Source organism: Trachypithecus francoisi, unplaced genomic scaffold, assembly GCF_009764315.1.
Source record: "Trachypithecus francoisi isolate TF-2019V2 unplaced genomic scaffold, Tfra_2.0 Lachesis_group17, whole genome shotgun sequence".
Taxonomy (NCBI): Eukaryota; Metazoa; Chordata; class Mammalia; order Primates; family Cercopithecidae; genus Trachypithecus; species Trachypithecus francoisi.
Genome location: NW_022681462.1, coordinates 20,653,192 through 20,674,639, shown reverse-complemented (window position 1 = coordinate 20,674,639; position 21,448 = coordinate 20,653,192). Strand labels below are relative to the sequence as shown.

At 37.9% G+C, this 21,448-nt stretch overlaps 1 protein-coding gene across 14 annotated transcripts in view; it reads left to right on the top strand.

The window, feature by feature from the left end:
- Window positions 1–21,200, top strand: part of TIA1 (TIA1 cytotoxic granule associated RNA binding protein) — a 36,158-nt gene extending 14,958 nt beyond the window's left edge. For 2 of the 14 annotated variants that reach the window (XM_033239339.1, XM_033239335.1), the window contains 11 exons: window positions 2,129–2,227; window positions 3,621–3,675; window positions 3,848–3,880; window positions 5,115–5,202; window positions 8,352–8,427; window positions 15,613–15,721; window positions 16,108–16,203; window positions 16,312–16,396; window positions 17,111–17,234; window positions 18,096–18,241; window positions 19,737–21,200. In XM_033239339.1, the coding sequence (XP_033095230.1) occupies window positions 2,201–2,227; window positions 3,621–3,675; window positions 3,848–3,880; window positions 5,115–5,202; window positions 8,352–8,427; window positions 15,613–15,721; window positions 16,108–16,203; window positions 16,312–16,396; window positions 17,111–17,234; window positions 18,096–18,241; window positions 19,737–19,863 (966 nt within the window). In that variant the 5' untranslated portion in view covers window positions 2,129–2,200 and the 3' untranslated portion in view covers window positions 19,864–21,200. Of the gene's footprint in view, window positions 1–2,122; window positions 2,228–3,620; window positions 3,676–3,847; window positions 3,881–4,479; window positions 4,599–5,114; window positions 5,203–5,262; window positions 8,557–15,612; window positions 15,722–16,107; window positions 16,204–16,311; window positions 16,397–17,110; window positions 17,235–18,095; window positions 18,242–19,736 lie in introns of those variants that run through there. The other 12 variants (XM_033174991.1, XM_033174992.1, XM_033239336.1 and 9 more) reach the window with 12 other exon arrangements.
- The last annotated feature ends 248 nt before the right edge of the window (window positions 21,201–21,448 follow it).

The window sequence follows — 21,448 nt, the reverse complement described above, 5'->3', positions numbered from 1 at the left end:
GGCTTGAGCCACCGCGCCCGGCCAATTTATTTTATTTTATTTTTTATTTATTTATTTATTTTTGAGGCGGAGTCTCACTCTGTCGCCCAGGCTGGAGTGCAGTGGCCAGATCTCAGCTCACTGCAAGCTCCACCTCCCGGGTTTACGCCATTCTCCTGCCTCAGCCTCCTGTGTAGCTAGGACTACAGGCGCCCGCCACCTCGCCCGGCTAGTTTTTTGTATTTTTTAGTAGAGACGGGGTTTCACTGGATTAGTCAGGATGGTTTCGATCTCCTGAACTCATGATCCTCCCATCTCGGCCTCCCAAAGTGCTGGGATTACAGGCTTGAGCCACCACGCCCGGCCTGCTACTTTAATTTATAATTAAACATCCAGATTCTATTTATCACATAGCCTCACCTACCTGGAACACCAGCAGAAAAGGGAAGATACTTTTTTTCTTTCTTTTTGAGATGAAATCTCGCTGTGTGCCCAGACTGGAATCTAGTGGCACAATCTCGGCTCACTGCAACGTCCACCTCCTGGGTTCAAGTGAATCTCCTGCCTTAGCCTTCTGAGTAGCTGGGATTACAAGTGCACGCCACCACACCCAGCTAATTTTTGTATTTTTAGTAGAGATGAGGTTTCACTATTTTGGCCAGGCTGGTCTTGAACTCCTGACCTCAGGTGATCCACCTGCCTCATCCTCCCAAAGTGCTGAGATTACAGGCATGAGCTACTGTGCCTGGCCAAGGGAAGTTTTTTTTTTTAGACGGAGTTTCACTCTTGCCCAGGCTGGAGTGCAGTGGCAACATCTTGGCTCACTGCAGCCTCCACCTCCTGGGTTCAAGCGATTCTCCTGCCTCAGCCTGCCGAGTAGTTGGGATTACAGGCATGCACCACCACACCCGGCTAATTTTGTATTTTTAGTAGAGACAGGGTTTCTCCATGTTGGTCAGGCTGGTCTTGATCTCCTGGACCTCAGGTGATCCACCCACCTTGGCCTCCCAAAGTGCTGGGATTACAGGTGTGAGCCATCATGCCTGGCTAGGAAGATAATTTTATAAAGACTTTTGAACAAGCAAAAAATTGATGTCAGAAAGTTCATGTTATAAAACCTATTCTAAAATTTTACTTACCAGAGAATCTCTTCAGTTTTCAGAGCCTATTTACCTGTATTTTAAAACAGGTTTAAGAAGGTTGGCTAAGATTTTCTGCTACTCAGCAAGCTAGTAGCAGCAAGGAGCTATGTACATTTGTAGCAGTAGAAAGTAACATGTAACAGGGAGGGGATAGAACATCATAAAAAGCTGAAGTGAGACTTCAGAACCTAGGAGTTCAGTCAAACTTAATCTGTGTAGCTTGAACAAATGGTTTTATGATGATGGGGTATTTATAGCTATATATCCAGTTAGGATACCTAGTCATTAATATTAAATTATAGTACTATAATTTAATTATAGTACTGTTGAAGAAAATAGCTACGTATAAAAGCAGTGTGATTTTAAGTGTTTGCTTTTTTTTTTTTTTTTGCTTTTTAATTGTTTTAGAGACAGGATCTTGCTTGTTGCCCAGGCTGGATTCAAACTCCTGGGCTCAAGCATTCCTCACACCTCAGCCTCCTAAAGTAGCTGGGACTACAGGAGCTCTCTACCAGGCCTGGCTGTTTACTGTTTGTTTTGTTTTGTTTTGTTTTTTTGAGATGGAGTCTTGCTCTGTTGCCCAGGCTGGAGTGCAATGGTGTGGTCTCCGCTCACTGCAACCTCCACCTCCTGGGTTCAAGCAATTCTCCTGCCTCAGCCTCCCAAGTAGGTGGGATTACAGAAGCCTGCCACCATGCCTGGCTAATTTTTGTATTTTTTTTTTGGTAGAGATGGGGTTTCACCATGTTGGCCAGGGTGGTCTCAAACTGCTGACCTCATGATCTGCCTGCCTTGGCCTCCCAAAGTGCTAGGATTACAGGCATGAGCCACCTCACCTGGCCTACTTTTTAAATCTAAAATTTACTTGTGGAATGGACCATTCATTCTCCATGGCCTGATAACTTAGATGTATAAAACTTGGTTTAAGATTTTTTTTTTTTTTACATAATTTTAAGGTAATGGGTGAATAAAGCTTAAAATTGGCTTTTGTGTTTCTTCTCCCACAGACAGCTGGAAATGATCCCTATTGTTTTGTGGAGTTTCATGAGCATCGTCATGCAGCCGCAGCATTAGCTGCTATGAATGGACGGAAGATAATGGGTAAGGTAAGCTGTCGTAATTAAAGAAGGTGACTTGCACTGACAAAATTTAAATTACATACGATTTTGTTTACTCTTTTGGAAACAGTAAACACCTTTTTTTTTTTTTTTGAAACGGAAGTTTGCCCTTGTTGCCCAATCTGGAGTGCAGTGGCACAATCTCAGCTCACTGCAACCTTTGCCTCCCAGGTTCAAGTGATTCTCCTGCCTCAGCCTCCCTAGTAGTTGGGATTACAGGCGCACACCAACACACCTGGCTAATTTTTTGTATTTTTAATAGAAGCGGGGTTTCACCATGTTAGCCAGACTGGTCTCAAACTGCTGACCTCAGGTGATCTGCCTGCCTTGGCCTCCCAAAATGTTGGGATTACAGGTGTGAGCCATCGCGCCTGGCTGAAACATTAAACACTTTATAGCAAAAGGTCAGTTATTCACATATAATATTAAAAAGGTGAGATAAAGCTTTTAGAGGCCAGAGGGCTGTGTTTATGTTAGTGTTTTCTTTTTTTTTTTTTTGAGGCAGAGTCTCACTCTGTTGCCTAGGCTGGAGTGCAGTGGCACCATTTCGGCTCACTGCAAGCTCTGCCTCCTGGGTTCACGCCATTCTGCCTTGGCCTCCCGAATAGCTGGGACTACAGGCACCTGCCACCACGCCCGGCTAATTTTTTGCATTTTTAGTAGAGACGGGGTTTCATCTTGTTGGCCAAGATGGTCTTAATCGCCTAACCGCATGATCTGCCTATCTCGGCCTCACGGTGGCGTAAGCTGCTGTGCCTGGCTTTTTTTTGAGATGGAATCTTGCTCTGTCACCCAGGCTGGAGTGCAGTGGCACAATCTTGGTTCACTGCAACCTCCGCCTCCTGGGTTCAAGCAGTTCTGCTTTAGCCTCCTCCTGGGTAGCTGAGATTACAGGCACCCACCGTCATGCCCAGCTAATTTTTGTATTTTTGTAGAGATAGGGTTTCACTATGATGGCCAGGTTGGTCTTGAACTCCTGACCTCAGGTGATCCACCTGTCTTGGCCTCCCAAAGTGCTGAGATTACAGGCATGAGCCAGCAGCCTATATTAGTGTTTTCCATGGTGGCTTGTACATGGTAAATCCCAAAATATTTGCTGAATAACTCAAGCTTGGATGCTAATGGAAAAGAATGAAAGGGAAAAAAATATGTGTACTTTAGGTAAGAAAGGTTAATTGAATGTTAATAGACATATAAAGATTAGGATTTGTCAACATTATTTCCCTAAATGTAGATCAGAAGATTAAGTATTGAAACTTGACCAGAGCTGGTATCTCCTTCAGTGTTTCATCTTAAACAGATATCTTCCTATCTTTTTATAGATGTAAATGTGATTTTGGGTTTTATTTTTGTGAAGTATAAATGTAGAAATTTTTTTTAGGAAGTCAAAGTGAATTGGGCAACAACCCCCAGCAGTCAAAAGAAAGATACAAGCAGTAAGTATATTTTATGCTCTTTGAACATTTGTTTTTATTATACCCAGTAGTTTTATTGTAAAGCCTATAAACATCATACATGTTTGCAGTAATATTTTGATCGTTATCCTAAGATATGATTGAATGTGTTTGTGTTAATAAATTTAAGAACAAATCTAATCTTTGTCATCAGGTAGTACCGTTGTCAGCACACAGCGTTCACAAGGTAATTGTATCTTCTTAAACATAAAATGAAATCTCTTGAAAGGGTATTCACTAACCACCTGAGGTTTTTTTGTTTGATATTTGGGGGAGGGGGGGTGGGAGGAGATATTATTTCTGTTTGTCTCTCTAGCAATATTTTTCTCCTTTCTCGGTATTGACCAAGTATAGCTTGTCTGCTACTTTGGTGCTAGTTCAAGCTTTCTGATCCCTTTGGTAGCAGCTGATGCCTTAGAACTACTTTCACCAACTAAGGGGCAAAATATACCCTCCTTTCTTGAGGTTACCATCTGGGCTTCATACCCAGATCTTCCAAATGCTTGAGTTGCTCCTCAAATTTTGTTTCCCAAAGAGCAATCCAAAATGTTGTTTAAGGCCTGTCAAATATGGGTAATTTTTCTTTCCAAATATGCTTTGTCAAATTGATGTATGTGTTCATTTTAAAGTGTTGGTCCAACAATTTCGCATTTTTAAAGTGTTTCTTTTTTTGATAATTGTCTTTTTTAAAAACGTCAGATATGGGATGGTTATTTCTCTCCAATGCTTTTTTAATGGTTCTGATATAAAGTGAAGGGATTACTGTTTTCATTCTGTTGCCTTCAGTCTTAGTTCACTTGCACATGGATTCACATAAACTGAATGGTGTAATGTCTGGGCAACCAAAACTGTTGGCTTTTGAGAAAACTGTCAAATACTTTAACATCAAACTGTTGCAATGCAAGGTATTTCTTTGATTGTTCTTCACAAAATATGGTTAAACCAAGTGTATATCATGTAGCTAGCTTCAGTAAATTGTGTTAACTGAGGCAAATCTAGTCTACATAATTCACAGTACCACTATTTTAATTTGTAAAGCCTTAATATAGTGGTAAACTGAATAAAAGTAAATAATTATTATTAGAATGGTAACTAAGTCATTAAATTTTTTTGCAGAACTGAAACTTGTATATTATTAGTTTATTTTCTTAGACCAGTATAATAATTGACTGTAAATAGAAATATAAATGTCACTTTACAGTTAGATGTATCACAGTCGTTTCAGGAGAATTTTTCCTATATTGTTACCTTGATTCATTGTTTAAAATTGATAGGATTTGTATAGATATAGGATAGTGTTTTGTTTATACTTTATCATAAGTCATAATCATTTTAAGAATATTTTATTGGATAGATTTTAGTACTTTTTAAATTCTAAAGTTCTATTTTTCTTTTCACTTCCCCTTCCTTCCCCTTACAAGATCATTTCCATGTCTTTGTTGGTGATCTCAGTCCAGAAATTACAACTGAAGATATAAAAGCTGCTTTTGCACCATTTGGAAGAATATCGTAAGTAACAGAAGATAAATAAAATCCTTTTAATTAGAAACAATTATATGTAGACATAACTTGAAAATAATTGTGAATTTTGATAAAAGTGATAAAACATTAATTTTATCACTTGAATATAATGTATTACATTGTTTAGAGATCATTCAAGAAGTTAACAGCCAAAGATTGTTTTCCCATTGATGAATAAACCTTTGGTTTTCAATTATCTTAAAATCCTTTTTCAATTAGCATAGCTCTTAAGAGACAAATTTGCCATTGTACATTTTATAGTTTATTATATAGGTATCAAGCTAGCTTGGTGACAGTCTTTAGTAAAATTGTGCTGTAACTAAGGAATTTAGATCTGTTGGGCACTTCTATGATACCATACATTTTGTGTTAATATATTTTAACAAAAAGAAACCTTAACAATTCAACTTAAAAAGCAGTTGTTGAATATTATTTCCTAGATATTTATACCCTTTTTAAAAAACTGCTAACAATAATAGTGCCTTAATAATATTTTATGAAGCACTGCCTTGCTTGCACTTGTTATTAATCATACATTTTAGGCCTTATGAATAAATACCTTACTTAGGCCCTTATGAATAAATACTTACTTAAGATAGCATTCATCATAGAAGAATTTTAAAATTTTGAAAAGCATGCCATATTAGAGTAAGAATAACAAGTTGTTTATAGTACTTTAGAGTAAATAGTTTAGAAAACTTCTTCAGGATTTCCAGTTGCTTTATTATTTTCCACCTAGAAGAGTAGTAAAAAGGCAGTGCTAGCTGTGGTTTGGTTTGAATAGACCAACAGCAGAGATAAGATGAGGAGACTGGAAAGTAAATGCCAGTAGTATTGTGATTAATTTTGGGAGCTTTCATTTGAAGTGTTACAGTTTGTTGATTAGGGGATGACAGTGCATGTGACCAAGGGATTACCAGCTTTAAAGGTGGTCACAGAATTAGGGCTTATAAATGGACTTCTTTCAGATGAAATTTTTCTTTGTGAGACCTGATGAGGAAAATAACTACAGCTTTCATTTCTTGATTATCCCTCCTAATAATATCTTAGAGTTTCAATAATAATTAGCTTGCTTTTGAATATCTGGACTTAGACAGTCTTAGCCTTTGGCCTCTCAAGGGCTCTAAATCTCTATGCAAAATTTTGTGTTTTCATTTTGGTGTGGAAAATCTTTGTAAATTTTATCCTATTGTCAGAGTAGTCACAGGACCATAAAAGGATAAAGAAGCCTGATCTAGATCTTTGTTGCTGCTTCTCTAGAGAATCTTTTCAGAGAGAAATAAATATGAGTTGAATATTTTTCAAGGTTAACATTTTCTGAAACTTTAACAAGAAAAAATTTTCTGACATTGTGAACAGATTAAGTAGCTATTTTATTAAATGCTTTGATTTTGATTGAGGTAGTTTTTTTGAAAACATGGGAATTTTAGTTTGGAATTAGGCAAAGATTGTTTAACAGTTGGTGAGTTTAAGTTAAGTGACCTTCAAATTTTAGCAATTTCATGATTTACAAATCATGGGTTATAATTTTTTCTCTTAAATATATTTCTGTATCACATTTTTAGTTTGTAGATTTTCTTATGGTCCCATGATTATTGGTGTATGCTTTTTTTTTTCTTGGTAAGACCTTTAAGTTTCATGATTTTCAATTGAGATAATGTATAATGTTTGAGTTTTAGGCTATATAAGGAGTTAGCTTTCCTACATTTAAAGGAATCATTTGGCAGTCAGTAGCATATTTTCCTGATTTTTTGTTGTTGAAGGAGATAAGTTGATAACTATATGTTGAAGGGTTCTCATGATATTCTCTAAAAAGTGCAAATATCAGTGCTTGATTTATAGATGTGTAATAAACAGTGGTCTGTAAAAGCATTTAGTATAAAAAATATGGTGCTTTCCCTTATATACAGCCTATAAACTCTTCCTGTTCCTTGAGTTTAAGGGTAGACTAACAAATTACAGTGTAGAAGAGAGTCAGCTACCAAATTAAATGCATGCATACCATACAGATAATTTATTAAGTATTTTTACTTATTGAGCATTGACTTACATTAGTTTTCCCTTTTCACCACCATGTCTTTGTCATTTTGACCCTGAACACTTAATAAATCACTCAGATTGATCTAAAATATGCTTATGTATACTTTAATAGAAAATTACATTGCATGGCTTTCTGACTTGGGTTTTTGTTATAAAAGTGCCTGTTTTGTTCATGTGTCCTGAGAGAGCAAGCATTGTGACATACCTGACTAACTTAAAAGCAGATTGCCTGTGAAGCACAATTTGAGTCCAATTTTTTGAGGTATGGAGTTTTAGCTATCATGGCTGGGTTTTTACTCAATCTCAAATAATAGGGCTCTGGTTATTTTGCAGAGTGTCTCTGAAGAATGGACAGAATTGCCCTGGCTAACTACAAGCTACGGTTCACAGTGGATAAATGTTGGCGTGCTTTTTTACTTTCTGACTTTTTAAAATTTTACTTTTATATCTTGTAGTTCCAATCAATTTTATATGAATGCTATTTTAAAATTCAGTGTAAAATCTTTTCTTGTCTAGCTTAAAACGTGTGTGTGTCTAGTATTTTTCTTCAATGATTTAACATTTCTGAAAATGTCAAGTTCTCAAAATTTAGACAAAAAGGGGGGTATAAATTGATCTGAAAAAATGAAATAGTTTAATTAGTTTAGGGAATATACAACTTTTTCATTCTTTTGGTTTCCAGTTTTTTTTTTTTTTTTAATGATTAGGTAGAATATAGTGTCAAATAAGTTATAAATTGCATGGTTAAAGAAAGCCATTCATCTAATGTCCTGTGGACTTTATAAGTGGTTCAGTAGTTCATGTGAGTAGCTACTTTCACCATGCTTAATATTTAAAAGTTTAAAAAGTGTTTTGAAGAGAGAGGCAATTTCTGTACAATATAAATATACATATATACTTAAGTTATTGATTTGCATGTCTATAAAATTAAGCCTCATTTCCTAATACATGATAAATTTTGTAGAATAAAAGGTGAATTTGCATTAAAGGTTCACTTTAATGAAGGCGAAACATGAGAATGAGATGTGTGTGAAATTCTCATTTGATATCCAGAGGACAGTTTGCAAACCTAAACTTCTGATTGTTTCTGATTTCAGAGATGCCCGAGTGGTAAAAGACATGGCAACAGGAAAGTCTAAGGGATATGGCTTTGTCTCCTTTTTCAACAAATGGGTGAGCTCAATCAGAAGTGCATGGACAATGCTTAAAGAGTAAAGAATGGAAATGCTCAGTTTTAATTATTAATCTTTTTTAATCTGTTGTTTATTTTACTGATAATTAAAATAAACCCTCACTAGAAAATATCTTCTTCTGTTTTGTCTATTTAACATTTATTGGCACCTGAGTACTGGCATGCAGAGTACTGATGTTTTCAGAATGTAGAAAGTAAAGTTGTTTAAATTATCAGCCAAAGGTAGATACTGAAAATCTCATTTATGGATTTAATTCATTATCTCCCTAGTTTATATTCCCATGGTAGTTTAGAAGTAGCTAATAAAATACTGTGAGGAGGCCGGGCGCGGTGGCTCACACTTGTAATCCCAGCACTTTGGGAGACCGAGGTGGGTGGATCACCTGAGGTCAGGACTTTGAGACCAGCCGGTCAATATGGTGAAACTCTGCCTCTACTAAAAACACAAAAATTATCCGGGTGTGGTAGCGGGCGCCTGTAGTCCTAGCTACTCAGGAAACTGAGGCAGGAGGATCACTTGAACCCAGGAGGCAGAGGTTGCAATGAGCTGAGATCATGCCACACAGCACAGCCTGGGTGACAGAGTGAGACCCTGTCTCAAAAAATAAGTAAATAAAATAAAATACTGTGATGGGTAGGAACTTTTTAAAAAATTCTATATTACCCGGGTATAGTGGTTTATGCCTATAACCTCAGCACTTTGGGAGGCTGAGGAGTTTGAGATAAACCCTGGCAATATAGTGAGACCCTATCTCTACAAAATATATGTATTTTTAAATTTTACTTTATTTAATTTATTTATTATTATCATTTTTTTTTTCCGGAAATTCCGAAAATTCCACCGAGCCCAGTGGCTCACGCCTATAATCCCAGCACTTTGGGAGGCCAAGGTGGGTGGATCACTTGAGGTCAGGAGTTCAAAAGACCAACCTGGACAACATGGCGAAACCCCATCTCTACAAAAAATTAGCCGGGCATGGCGACGCATGCCTGTAGTCCCAGCTACTTGCGGGGCTGAGGCGGGAGGATCACTTAAACCCAGGAGGTCAAAGCTGCAGTGAGTCGTGATGAAGCCACTGCACTCCAGCCTGGGTGACAAAGTGAGACCCTGTCTCAAGAAAAAAAAGAACAGTTGAAAATGGTAAAGTATATTGAGAGGTGAAAACAATACAAGGTCAATCATGTACATGTCCCGTCTACCAAAGATTTTTTTTTTTTTTCCTGTAGGATGAGAAAATAAAAATTAAGAGAATTTATTTGGTTCTGAAAATTTTACTATTAATCATAGCATAATATTTTAGAAAGGTAGAAAAATACCTTCTATAATGGATTAATAGCCATGATTAATTTGAATTCCTTAGAGGATTGATTCATAGGTTTTAGGATGTTTTAGTACAACTTAGGGAAATAAATTGGGGGTTTGGTGGGCTAGGAACTCATTTTTCACATTTTCAAGATTGTGGACTATAGGGTTCTGCTATATAAAAATCACTATTGAATGTGTATGTTGTATGAACTAGAGTCAAATAGCAAAGGATGTCTATTGATACCTGTGTATGACCTCTGGAGTTAGCCAGAGGTGTATACAAATTCTGACAACCATTTTAAAACAGATGTTTATAACTTTGAGCAAATAATATAATCTTCTATAAAATCTATAAATTTCAACTTATGTAAAATTTGTGATATGTGCTTGGCTGTGTTATGCAGTGCTACAGCCCTGATTGCAGTTACCCTCAGCCTCTCATCCTGTGTTCTACGTGCTAGAAAAACGACAATACTGATTGAGCTTAGCTTCTCTGCCTACCCCAAAATAACTGAATGTTGCTGGAAAAAAACTTGAGTTCAAGCGGTTTTGCTCCAATTTAATGGTCACACACTTTAGATGAGTACAGAGTACTGTCTTAGCAAACATATGTTTCTCATCTTTCAACCACCAAATTTACATAAAATTCGTCCACCTTCCCATTCTTCCTCCTATTATAGTACAGGAAAGGCCCTTGCTGTCAAAGGCAAAATCACTTATGATTGTGTCCCCACCTCTCTTGCCTTTTCAAGGACTTTGAGCTGCCACTGCCTCATTTTTTTTTTTAAACAGCAGCTTTATTGAGATACAATTCAAGTATACAGTGTGGTCGGGTGCAGTGGCTCACATCTGTAATCCCAGTACTTTGGGAGACTAAGGCAGGCAGATTACTTGAGCCCAAGAGTTTGAGAGCAGCCTAGGCAAAATGGCAAAACCCATTCTCTACAAAAAATGAGCCAGACATGGTGGTGCACACCTATAGTCCCAGTTACTTGAGAAGCATAGGTGGGGGATCACCTGACCCCAGGAAGTTGAGGATCCAGTGAGCTGAGATTGCACCACTGCACTCCAGCCTGGGCAACAGAGACCCTGTCTCAAAAAAAAAAAAAAATTAATTTTTTTTAAATATACAATTCAGTGGTTTCTAGGTAATTCACAGAATTGTGCAACTATCACTAAAATAAATTTTAGAATATTTTTACCACCCCAAAAAGAAGCTACATGACTCATTAGCAGTCCCTATCCTTTTCCTTTCATGCCCCTCCTGCCAGCCCTGAACAATTGTCAATCTACTTTCTGTCTCTAGATTTCCCTGTTCTCAACATTTCCTATAAATGGAATCATAATATGTGCTGTTCTTATTATTACTACTATCCTGTGTCATCACTCTATTCCTTCTCTACTGGATCATTCTCATCAACAAAAAAACACCTAGGATCTCTCTCTCTTTTTTTTTTTTTTTTTTGGACAGGGTCTCACTCTGTCACTCACGCTGGAGTGCAGTGGTGTGATCATAGCTCACTGCATCTTTGAACTCCTGGGCGCAAGCCATCCTCCTGCCTCAGCCTCCAGAGTAGCTGGAAACACAGGTGTACACCACCATGCCCAGCTAAAAAAAGGCCTGGCGCAGTGGCTTACACCTGTAATCCCAGCACTTTGGGAGTCCAAGGTGAGCAACTCATGAGGTCAGGAGTTCAAGACCAGCCTGACCAACATGGTGAAACCCCATCTCTACTAAAAATAGAAAAATTAGCCAGGCATGTTGGCATGTACCTGTAATCCCAGCTGCTTAGGAGTCTGAGGCAGGAGAATCGCTTGAACCCAGGAGGCAGAGGTTGCAGTGAGCTGAGATTACGCCACAGCACTCTAGCCTGGGCGACAGAGTGAGACTCCGTCTCAAAAAAAAAAAAAATTTTTTTTTTTGTACCAGTCTCCCTTTGTTGCCCGGGCTGTCCTCGAACTCCTGGCTTCCACCAGTCCCCCACCTCGGCCTCCCAAAGTGGTGGAGTTATAGGCATGAGGCACCGTTCCCGGCCATCTAGGATCTCTTAATCAAAACCACTGTTTATCCTCACATCCCTTCCCTACCTATATCCCCATTTCTCGGCTGTAATTCTCAAGAGTTGTTTGCATATGCTTCCCCTTTATCTCCCATTCACAACCACCAACATAGATACATCTATGTTTTTTCTCCACTTTTTTGAGTGAGTAGTTTTATTTTTTTCCTGAGGAGCTGTATCAAAGTATCATAAACTGGATGACTTAAAGCGACACAAATTTATTTTCTCAATGTTTTGGAGGCATGAAATTCACAATTAAGGTGTCAGCATGTCCATGCTCTCTTGAAGGCTCTGTGGAAGAATCCTTTGTTGCTTCTTCCAAGCCTCTGGTGGTTGCTGGTAATCCTTGGCATTCGTTGGCTTGTAGCTGTATAACTCCAATCTCTGCCTTCATCTTCACATGACCATCTTCTCTCTTTGTGTATCCATATAATACCTTTTTTTTTTTTTTTCTTTTGAGACAGGGCCTCACTCTGTCTGTCACCCAGGCTGGAGTGTGGTGGCATAATCACAACTCACTGCAGCCTCAACCTCCCAGGCTTAGGTGATCTTCCCATCTCAACCTCCTAAGTAGCTGGGACTGCAGGTGTGCACCATCATGCCCAGCTAATTTTTCTATTTTTTGTAGAGATAGGATTTCGTCATGTTGTCCAGGCTGGTCTTGAACTCCTGGGCTCAAGTGATCCACCTGCCTCAGCCTCCCAAAGTGCTGGGATTATAGATGTGAGCCACTGTGCCCAGTCTAATCTTTACTTTTTATAAGGACTTGGATTTGGGGCCTACCTTAATCCAATATAACCTCATCTTAATTACTTCTGCAAAGACCCTGTTTCCAAATAAGGCCACATTTCACAGATACCAGGGTGTAGGACTTCATATCATTTTGAGGGACACAATTCAACACATAACATTAGTTAAGCATCTCATGGAGTTCAGACAGGTTAGTATGATAATTGTTTCTTGTTAAGAATGTACATTTCCTGCCAGGCACAGTGGCTCATGCCTATAATAACAGAACTTTGGGAGGCCAAGGCAGGAGGACTGCTTGATCCCAGGAGTTAGAGACCAACCAGCCTGGGCAACATAGCAATACCCTGTCTCCATTAAATTAAAAAAAAAAAAAAATGCCTGGTAACCTAGTATGTGGACACCGAATCCCCTCCCATTGCCTGTTGCAGCCAGTAAAGGCCGTTCTTACCATAGTAAAAAAAAAAAAGCCAGCCATGTCGGTGCATGCTTATAGTCCTAGCTACTAGGAGACTGAGGTGGGAGTATCACTTGAGCCCAAGGAGTTCAAGGCTACAGTAAGCTATGATCACGCCTGGATGACAGAATAAGACCCTGTTTAATTTTTTTTTTAAAGCGTTTCCTTTTCGTATCTCAAGAAGGGCCTTGAATTTGCCTGTTCCTTCAGTAGTAGGTTAAACTTACCTTTGATGTGTGTACACAAAAGTTATACCCCATTTACTTTTTAGTCTACTCTAAGCTGGTTTCACTCTCACTTTCTACCAATGCTACTGTATTTTCAAGGTCACCTCTTAACCTCTGTTTTCTTGGCTCCCTTGACCATACACGTTTGTGGTTTCTTCCTTCATCACTGGCTACTCTTCCCTAGTCACCTTAGCTAGTGATTATTCCTTTACCCATTTTTCAAGTTTTGCTGTTTTTCAGGGCTCTGTCCTAGGCTCCTTCTCTAGTCTGCATGAATTTTGTGTCTTCAGTCTACTTCTCTATGTTCCACACTTACTCACAAATGGTCTTCATTTATATGTCTCACAGGCATCTCAAAGTTTTTTCTTAATGGAGCTTTTTGATTCTTCCTCAGACCTGTTCCCCTTTTCTTTACTAGTCTTTCTCCCCATTTCAATAAATGCTGTCTTTCCAGTTTCTCTAGAGGAACCTAAGAGTTATCTTCGATTTCTCTCCTTTTGCTTGTGGTGTCCCCTCCAGCCCCCATTATTTTGGCCCTGAGTTTAGGTTACATTCACTGTTACTGCAATGCTCCTGGCCACCAACACTTTTTAAAAATCTAGAATATTCGAGGTCAGGAGATCGAGACCATCCTGGCTAACACGGTGAAACCCCGTCTCTACTAAAAATACAAAAAACTAGCTGGGCGAGGTGGCGGGCGCCTGTAGTCCCAGCTGCTCGGGAGGCTGAGGCAGGAGAATGGCGTGAACCCGGGAGGCGGAGCTTGCAGTGAGCTGAGATCCGGCCACTGCACTCCAGTCCGGGCGACAGAGCGAGACACCGCCTCAAAAAAAAAAAAAAAAAAAAAAAAAAAAATCTAGAATATTGCACAAGTTTCATAAAGTATCTTTATCCCCTTACTACCCATTACCCGAAGCCATTCTCATCTTAGCACTAAAAATGGCCTTCTTAAAACATAGGTCATGATGATTCCTTGCTTAAAATCTTTCAGTTTCATTCTCTGACATTCTTTTTTGCTCACTAGATTCCACTGAAACTAGTCTTTCACATGCTTCTTTCAGATGCATACCAAACTCTTTCGTGCCTTAACACACTTTGCAATAGTTTTCTCTCCACTGGAGCTTTCTTCTCCATTGTTTTGACTTGGCTATCTCCTATTGCTCTCAGGCTCAATTTAAATGTCATTTCAGAAAGACCTTTCTTATTTATGCTGTCTGTAGTAGATCCTTGTGCCCATATTCTCGTATCTCAGCCTTTTGTTTCTGTCATAGGTCTTACCACAATTTGTAATTGCTTTATTTGTTCTCCACAAAAGAATGTAAGAGACCATGTATGCTTGTTTACCAGTGTGTCCCTAGCTCTTAACTGCGTGCCTGGAACATAACTGTTCAATATTTATTTGTTGGATGAGTGAGAAACCAAATATTGTTAACAAGCTTGTTAGATTGTTTAAAGTAAGATTTTCTTCTATAATAGTCTGAGTTGCATGAACTTTATGATATCTCCCTCATTAGGGCTTTTGGACTCAGGACCTTTTCAGATGATTAATGTTCCCAAAGTTTAATATTCAAATAAGAGAAAAATAATTTAAAAGCACCATTGGGTTGGGCACGCTGGCCTATAATCCTAGCACTTTGGGAAGCTGAGGTGGACGGATCACTTGAGATCAGAAGTTCGAGACCAGAGCCGGGCGCAGTGGTTCACTCCTGTAATCCCAGCACTTTGGGAGGCCAAGGTGGGAGGATCACGAGGTCAGGAGATCGAGACCATCCTGGCTAACACGGTGAAACCCCATCTCTACTAAAAATACAAAAAATTAGCTGGGCGTGGTGGCGAGCGCCTGTAGTCCCAGCTACTTGGGAGACTGAGACAGGAGAATGGCATGAACCCGGGAGGTGGAGCTTGCAGTAAGCCGAGATTGCACCACTGCCCTCCAGCCTGGGCCACAGAGCAAGACTTTAAAAAAAAAAAAAAAAAAAAAAGTAGTTCAAGACCAGCCTGGCCAATATGGCAAAACCCCATCTCTACTACAAATACAAAAATTAGCCAGGCATGGTGGCGATGCCTGTAATCCCAGCTACTCAGGAGGCTGAGACAGGAGAATCACTTGAACCCAGTTGGCAGAGGTTGCAGTGAGCCAAGATCAGCTTGGATGAGAGAGTGAGACTCCATCTCAAAAAGTAAATAAAATAAATAATTTAAAACTATGAAAAGCACCATTGTATTTTAGGAAAGTTATCATATATTGTGTATTTTGTAAAGCATTTTCACTTAAACATTTGTGAAAAGCACCAGGTTTTCTCTACTGCTAAAAGTTGTTTAACATCAACTAATAGTGACTTCTTTATTGTTTCTAATGTGCGGAACAGGATGCTGAAAACGCCATTCAACAGATGGGTGGCCAGTGGCTTGGTGGAAGACAAATCAGAACTAACTGGGCAACCCGAAAGCCTCCCGCTCCAAAGAGTACATATGAGTGTAGGTGTATTGGAGAAGAAAAGGAAATGTGGAATTTTGGAGAAAAATACACTAGATTTTAAATGTTAGAGCTGTTCCCGGAGACTTATTGCAAAAATAGATGAGAAGCAAATCAAGACTACTGTTCAAAAATGTACTTAGTTTTCATTTTTGTAATTATAAATGATATTATTTCTAATGTCAAGTCTCCTATTAAGTAGAAAATACTGGGTAATTTTTTAGACATCCGTGGGGGAGGTTTAATCCTGAACTGAAGTATAATATGTATAATATAAGCATTTTGATCAAGGTTAATGTTACCTTTACAGTAGTGTAGTGAATACTGCTTTTCTCTTTCTGTACATTTTATTTAATGAATTAAAGACATAAACCTTTTCTCTCACCAGCAAATACCAAACAGCTATCATATGATGAGGTTGTAAATCAGTCTAGTCCAAGCAACTGTACTGTATACTGTGGAGGTGTTACTTCTGGGCTAACAGGTATGGGAGCCTTCCCTGTGTGGCATTAATTTTTAAAGTGCAAAGCTTAATATTTGTAGGATTTTTATATAACTTAGTGTGATTTGTTTTTGTTTTTTTGTCTAACAGAACAACTAATGCGTCAGACTTTTTCACCATTTGGACAAATAATGGAAATTCGAGTCTTTCCAGATAAAGGATATTCGTTTGTTCGGTAGGGATGGTTTTTAAAAAAAAAACTTTTTTCTTGGTAATGTAACTGGAAAACCAGAAAATAAATAAAAATAAAAAATAAACTTTTTCCTCCAAAATATTTTTTGGATATTTACCTTGTTTTCTTAAAAATTTACCTTGGTTATAAAGAAGTTGAAATTTCGGCCAGGTGCGGTGGCTCTTGCCTGTATTCCCAGCACTTTGGGAGGCCGAGACGGGTGGATCACCGTCATGAGTTTGAGACCAGCCTGGCCAACATAGTGAAACCCCTTCTCTACTAAAAATACAAAAATTAGCCAGGCGTAGTGGCGTATGCCTGTAATCACAGCTACTCGGGAGGCTGAGGCAGGAGAATCATTTGAACCCAGGAGGTGGAGGTTGCAGTGAGCTGAGATCACAATCACTGCACTCCAGCATGGGCAACAGAGCCAGACTCCATCTCAAAAAAAAAAAAAAATTTGACATTTCTCTAGCATCTAGCATATTTGCCTCTGTGATTTTATAGCCCCCTCCCTAACACAAGGCCAGTGAAACACACATTCTCAATTAACACAGGTTTCCCCAGAACTACAAGATCTTTGAAAAAAATAGCAAAGAAAATACACCATGTTATGCAAACTTTTACCTCAGACTCACCTTGATTTTTAAAAATTCGTTTTATTCATAAATATTTAAAAGAATTTGTATTGGTGATTCTTAATATTGTTTTCAATAGGTTCAATTCCCATGAAAGTGCAGCACATGCAATTGTTTCTGTTAATGGTACTACCATTGAAGGTCATGTTGTGAAATGCTATTGGGGCAAAGAAACTCTTGATATGATAAATCCCGTGCAACAGGTGAGAGGGTTCTTAACTTTGAGAAGTAATTGTTGGGCTAATAATGTTATTTTAAAGTGAAGATTGTTGATAATCCTTGTTAATAAGTTTCTAGCTAAAATGATAGTATGTAAGGGCTCTTCCTACATGTATTATAGTTCCAGAATGGTGTTTCATTGATTGCAGTGGTGACATGATGAATGTGACCGCCTCAGTTGACTCATGCTCACACAGTGGATTTTAAAATGCTCCGAGAAACCTAAAAGGGTATTAAATCTTTTTTTAATACTTGGTAGATTTATTCACATACTATTTGGAGAACTCACAAGCATGCTTGACTCAACTGAAACAAAAATAAAGCTGTAAATATAGTTAGGGCCTTGGCATTTTTCTTCCAGATTTTGCTGCCTTTTTTTTTTTTCCAGGCAGCTTTAGTGGTTCAGACTTGATTCCACAAAGATTTCTATGAGGAAACTGTAAATGGAGCACAGAGATGGGAGTAAGCAAATCCTAAACTATATACGTTTAGTATATAAGTAAGCTGAATATAGAAATAACTAATCACATCTTCCCTATCTAAAGGAAACAATCATGTGGATAGTATACCAAACACTTAAACATTCTACTAAGTTTAACATTTATTACTAGGGTATCAACTGATGCCTTCCAAAAACTATGCCATTCAGAGTATCATGTAGAGTTACAGCAGTATAACCTCAGTTTTTTTTTGTTTTTTTTTTTTTTAGCCGTCAACTCTTGTTTATCCTGTCATTTTAATTGTAATGATGGCCCTGTGTGTTTTTGCTAAGAATTTGTGGTATCAGCATATTAAGATTGTATATTTACAGTTAACTTCAAGTAATACTAAATTTTATTTAATAGCAGAATCAAATTGGATATCCACAACCTTATGGCCAGTGGGGCCAGTGGTATGGAAATGCACAACAAATTGGCCAGTATATGCCTAATGGTTGGCAAGTTCCTGCATACGGAATGTATGGCCAGGCATGGAACCAGCAAGGATTTAAGTAAGCATATCTGATCTCTTCCTTTACTAACCTTTGAAAATGTCTAAAGATATTTTAAGTAGGAAGAAATTTTAAGAATTAGTAGATAATAGGGCCTCTTATGTAAAGCGTAACTATAGCCTTCAAAGAACTTAATTGTTTTTTAGTAAGAAAATAGGAGCTTAATAGTTGTTAAGGTTTTCACATGACTAATGGTCACTTAGTCATTCTTACATACACTGACTTTGATGCTAGTTGTTGTATTCATTATGTTTTTTTCTGTGCAAAGGGTTTTTTCATGCATTGTTATATTGCAAGTTTCCTTATACACCCTAAATTACATTATTTTACTTACATTTCTGAAAAACACACTGAAAATAAAAATACTTGGGAAGTTAAAAAGGAATTTAGTGGGCCGGGCGTGGTGGTTCATGCCTGCAATCCCAGCATTTTGGGAGGCTGAAGTAGGCAGATCACTTGAGGCTAGGAGTTTGAGACCAGCCTGGCCAACATGGTGAAACCCCACCTCTGCTAAAAATACAAAAATTAGCCAGGTATAGTGGTACACACTACCAATAGGTTCCAGCTATTTGGGAGGCTGAGGTAGGAGAATCACTTCACCCTGGGAGGTGGAGGTTGCAGTGAGCTGAGACCATGCCACTACACTCCAGCCTGGGCAACAGAGCAAGACTCTGTCTCAAAAAAAAAAAAAAAAAAAATTTTTGTGGTGGGAATTTTGTGGTTGGGCACAGTGGCTCATGCCTGTAATCCTAGCACTTTGGAAGGCCAGGGCAGGTGGATCACTTGAGTCCAGGAGTTTAAGATCAGTCTGGGTAACATGGCGAAATCTCGTCTCTACAAAAAAGTACAAAAAAAATTAGCCAGGCATGGTGGTGTGTGCCTATAATCCCAGCTGTTCAGGAGACTGAGGTGGGAGAATCGCTTGAGCCTGGGGAGATGTAGGTTGCAGTGAGCTGAGATCATACCACTGTACTCCAGCCTGGGTGACAGAATGAAAACCTGTTTCAAAAAAGAAAAAAAAAAAAGAAAAAATCTTGTAATGTTATGAATTTTTGTGAGCTTATATTTATTAATTGTTTTGATTTCTTCTTTGAGTAGTATAATATTAGTTCTTTTTTCATTGTGGGGAACCTACCTGACTCTTTCAGATAGTGGCTTCCTCAGCAAATATGTTCAGCCAAGATACAGAGATGAGATGGACAGTTTTCTTTTCCAAAAATGGGGTTAAGTTTTTGTGTATTCAGAGGAGATGAATGTTGATAAGTTCAGGGTATTTTCTTAGCTTTAATTTCTAACAAAAGTAAACTGTCCAAATTAAACATACAGGGATGCTTGTTTTTAAGAGAAAAAAACTTTAGTAAAAGCTTTCATTTTCCCTGGCGTATTAAGAAAAAGTATGTTTCCCATTTCCCATATTTGTTATTTGTTCTTGCCAATACTTTATTTTAATCAGTGGATTTCCTCTCCCCTCTGCTTCTTTCACATTCTCCACCAGTCAGACACAGTCTTCTGCACCATGGATGGGACCAAATTATGGAGTGCAACCGCCTCAAGGGCAAAATGGCAGCATGTTGCCCAGTCAGCCTTCTGGGTATCGAGTGGCAGGGTATGAAACCCAGTGAAAAAAGACTCCAGAATCTAAAGCCAGTGGCTTGAGGCTACAGGGAGTGTAGTAAAGCCGTTGTTTACTTAAAGATTTATCAAATCAGTCAGTGCAAATGTCAGATACAATGTATTTATTTAAAAGATTCATTTTTAATCATAAAATTACTTATCCACATTGTTTTAAAAAGAAACAAGATGCTGGATGTCTGCCAATTTTTGCCTTCATTACCTTTTTTGATAAAGTTTCTCAGATCCTTGTTTCAAACACAAATGCAGGGATTGCTGCCACTTTTTAACTATTAAGAGGCAGAAAATTGCACAATATTGAACTTTTTTCCACTAAAGTAGTGTGCAGTTATAGTTTGCATTCCTGATATGATTTAAAACGTAATATAAAGATGTTAAAAAAAAAAAACAAAACTGTGCAGAGTCTAGAAGTTCTCTGTCATCTTCAGCTTGTGCACAATTCTGTTTTAGGTTAAAAAAAAAAAGGCATTGTTTGAGCTGTCCCATCTCCACTGTTACCCTTTGGGGTTTTTTAATATAAATTATTAGTTTATGTCATTTTTGTATCTACATCTTTTTTCACAAATTTGTCTTGCCTTATTAAAGTTCTGTAAAATAAATGGAAAAAATGATGTTCATTTAGATTGAAAATTTTTCTCAGATGGATTGATAATTGCATTCATCTTGTGTTTTATATGAGAAGGTGCCTCAAGAATTCCCTGTTGGATTTGTTTAAAAGAATTTTTATCTTCTGTGATAAACTTTGCTGTGTACCAGGAACTATAAAAACAAAAACTTGTTACTAAAGAAAATATCTGAAATGTGATAAGTTCTTATGCCATGTTAATTTCATGTGTCAACTTCAACATTTACATGTATTATTTCATTATGTAAAATGTTTTAGCAATTTAATATTTTGCACAGTTAGCAAACTTTGTATGTCATTTCCTTCAAGGTATCATGCAGAGTTTACATGAAATTTATAAGGTTTTAAGTTGTTTGCATGTGAAAATCAAATACATACTTTGGTAGTCTTTGAATACAAAGTCATCTGCTCTTGTTTTTCAAGAATTTTGAGACACAAAGTTGTATGTAAAGGAATATATTAATTTGCCGTTTTATAGGTAGATTTGCTCAAAAAGAGTGAATCAACTTAACATGTACAAATGATAGCTGTGAAACTGTAGAATATCTGTGTGTCAGGCTTGGAGTTCCTTGTGACCTCCAAATTTTGCCTGAAGGATCAGCTGGGCAAAGCATTTTTTTAAATGTTCAGAGGCCAAAAGATAAACAAACAAACAAAAAACTTAAAATCCTACCTCTTTAAACAGCCTTCAAATAAGAGAATCCTCAGTGCAATCATTATTTTGATTCTTTTGGTACCTGTTTTCCTGGAGTTCCCAATTTTATTATTTTGGAGTGGCTCCAAGCATTAAGACGTTTAATCTTTGATGGCATTGTTCTAGTTTTGAAATTTCTATTGTATTTCAGAGTCTCTTAGAAAACTTGTATGGGAAGTTTCATTTTGTTTTTGGTGAAGGTCACAAACCTCCTTCTTCCTTGACTCAGAGAGGAAAGGTCCCAGTATATATATTT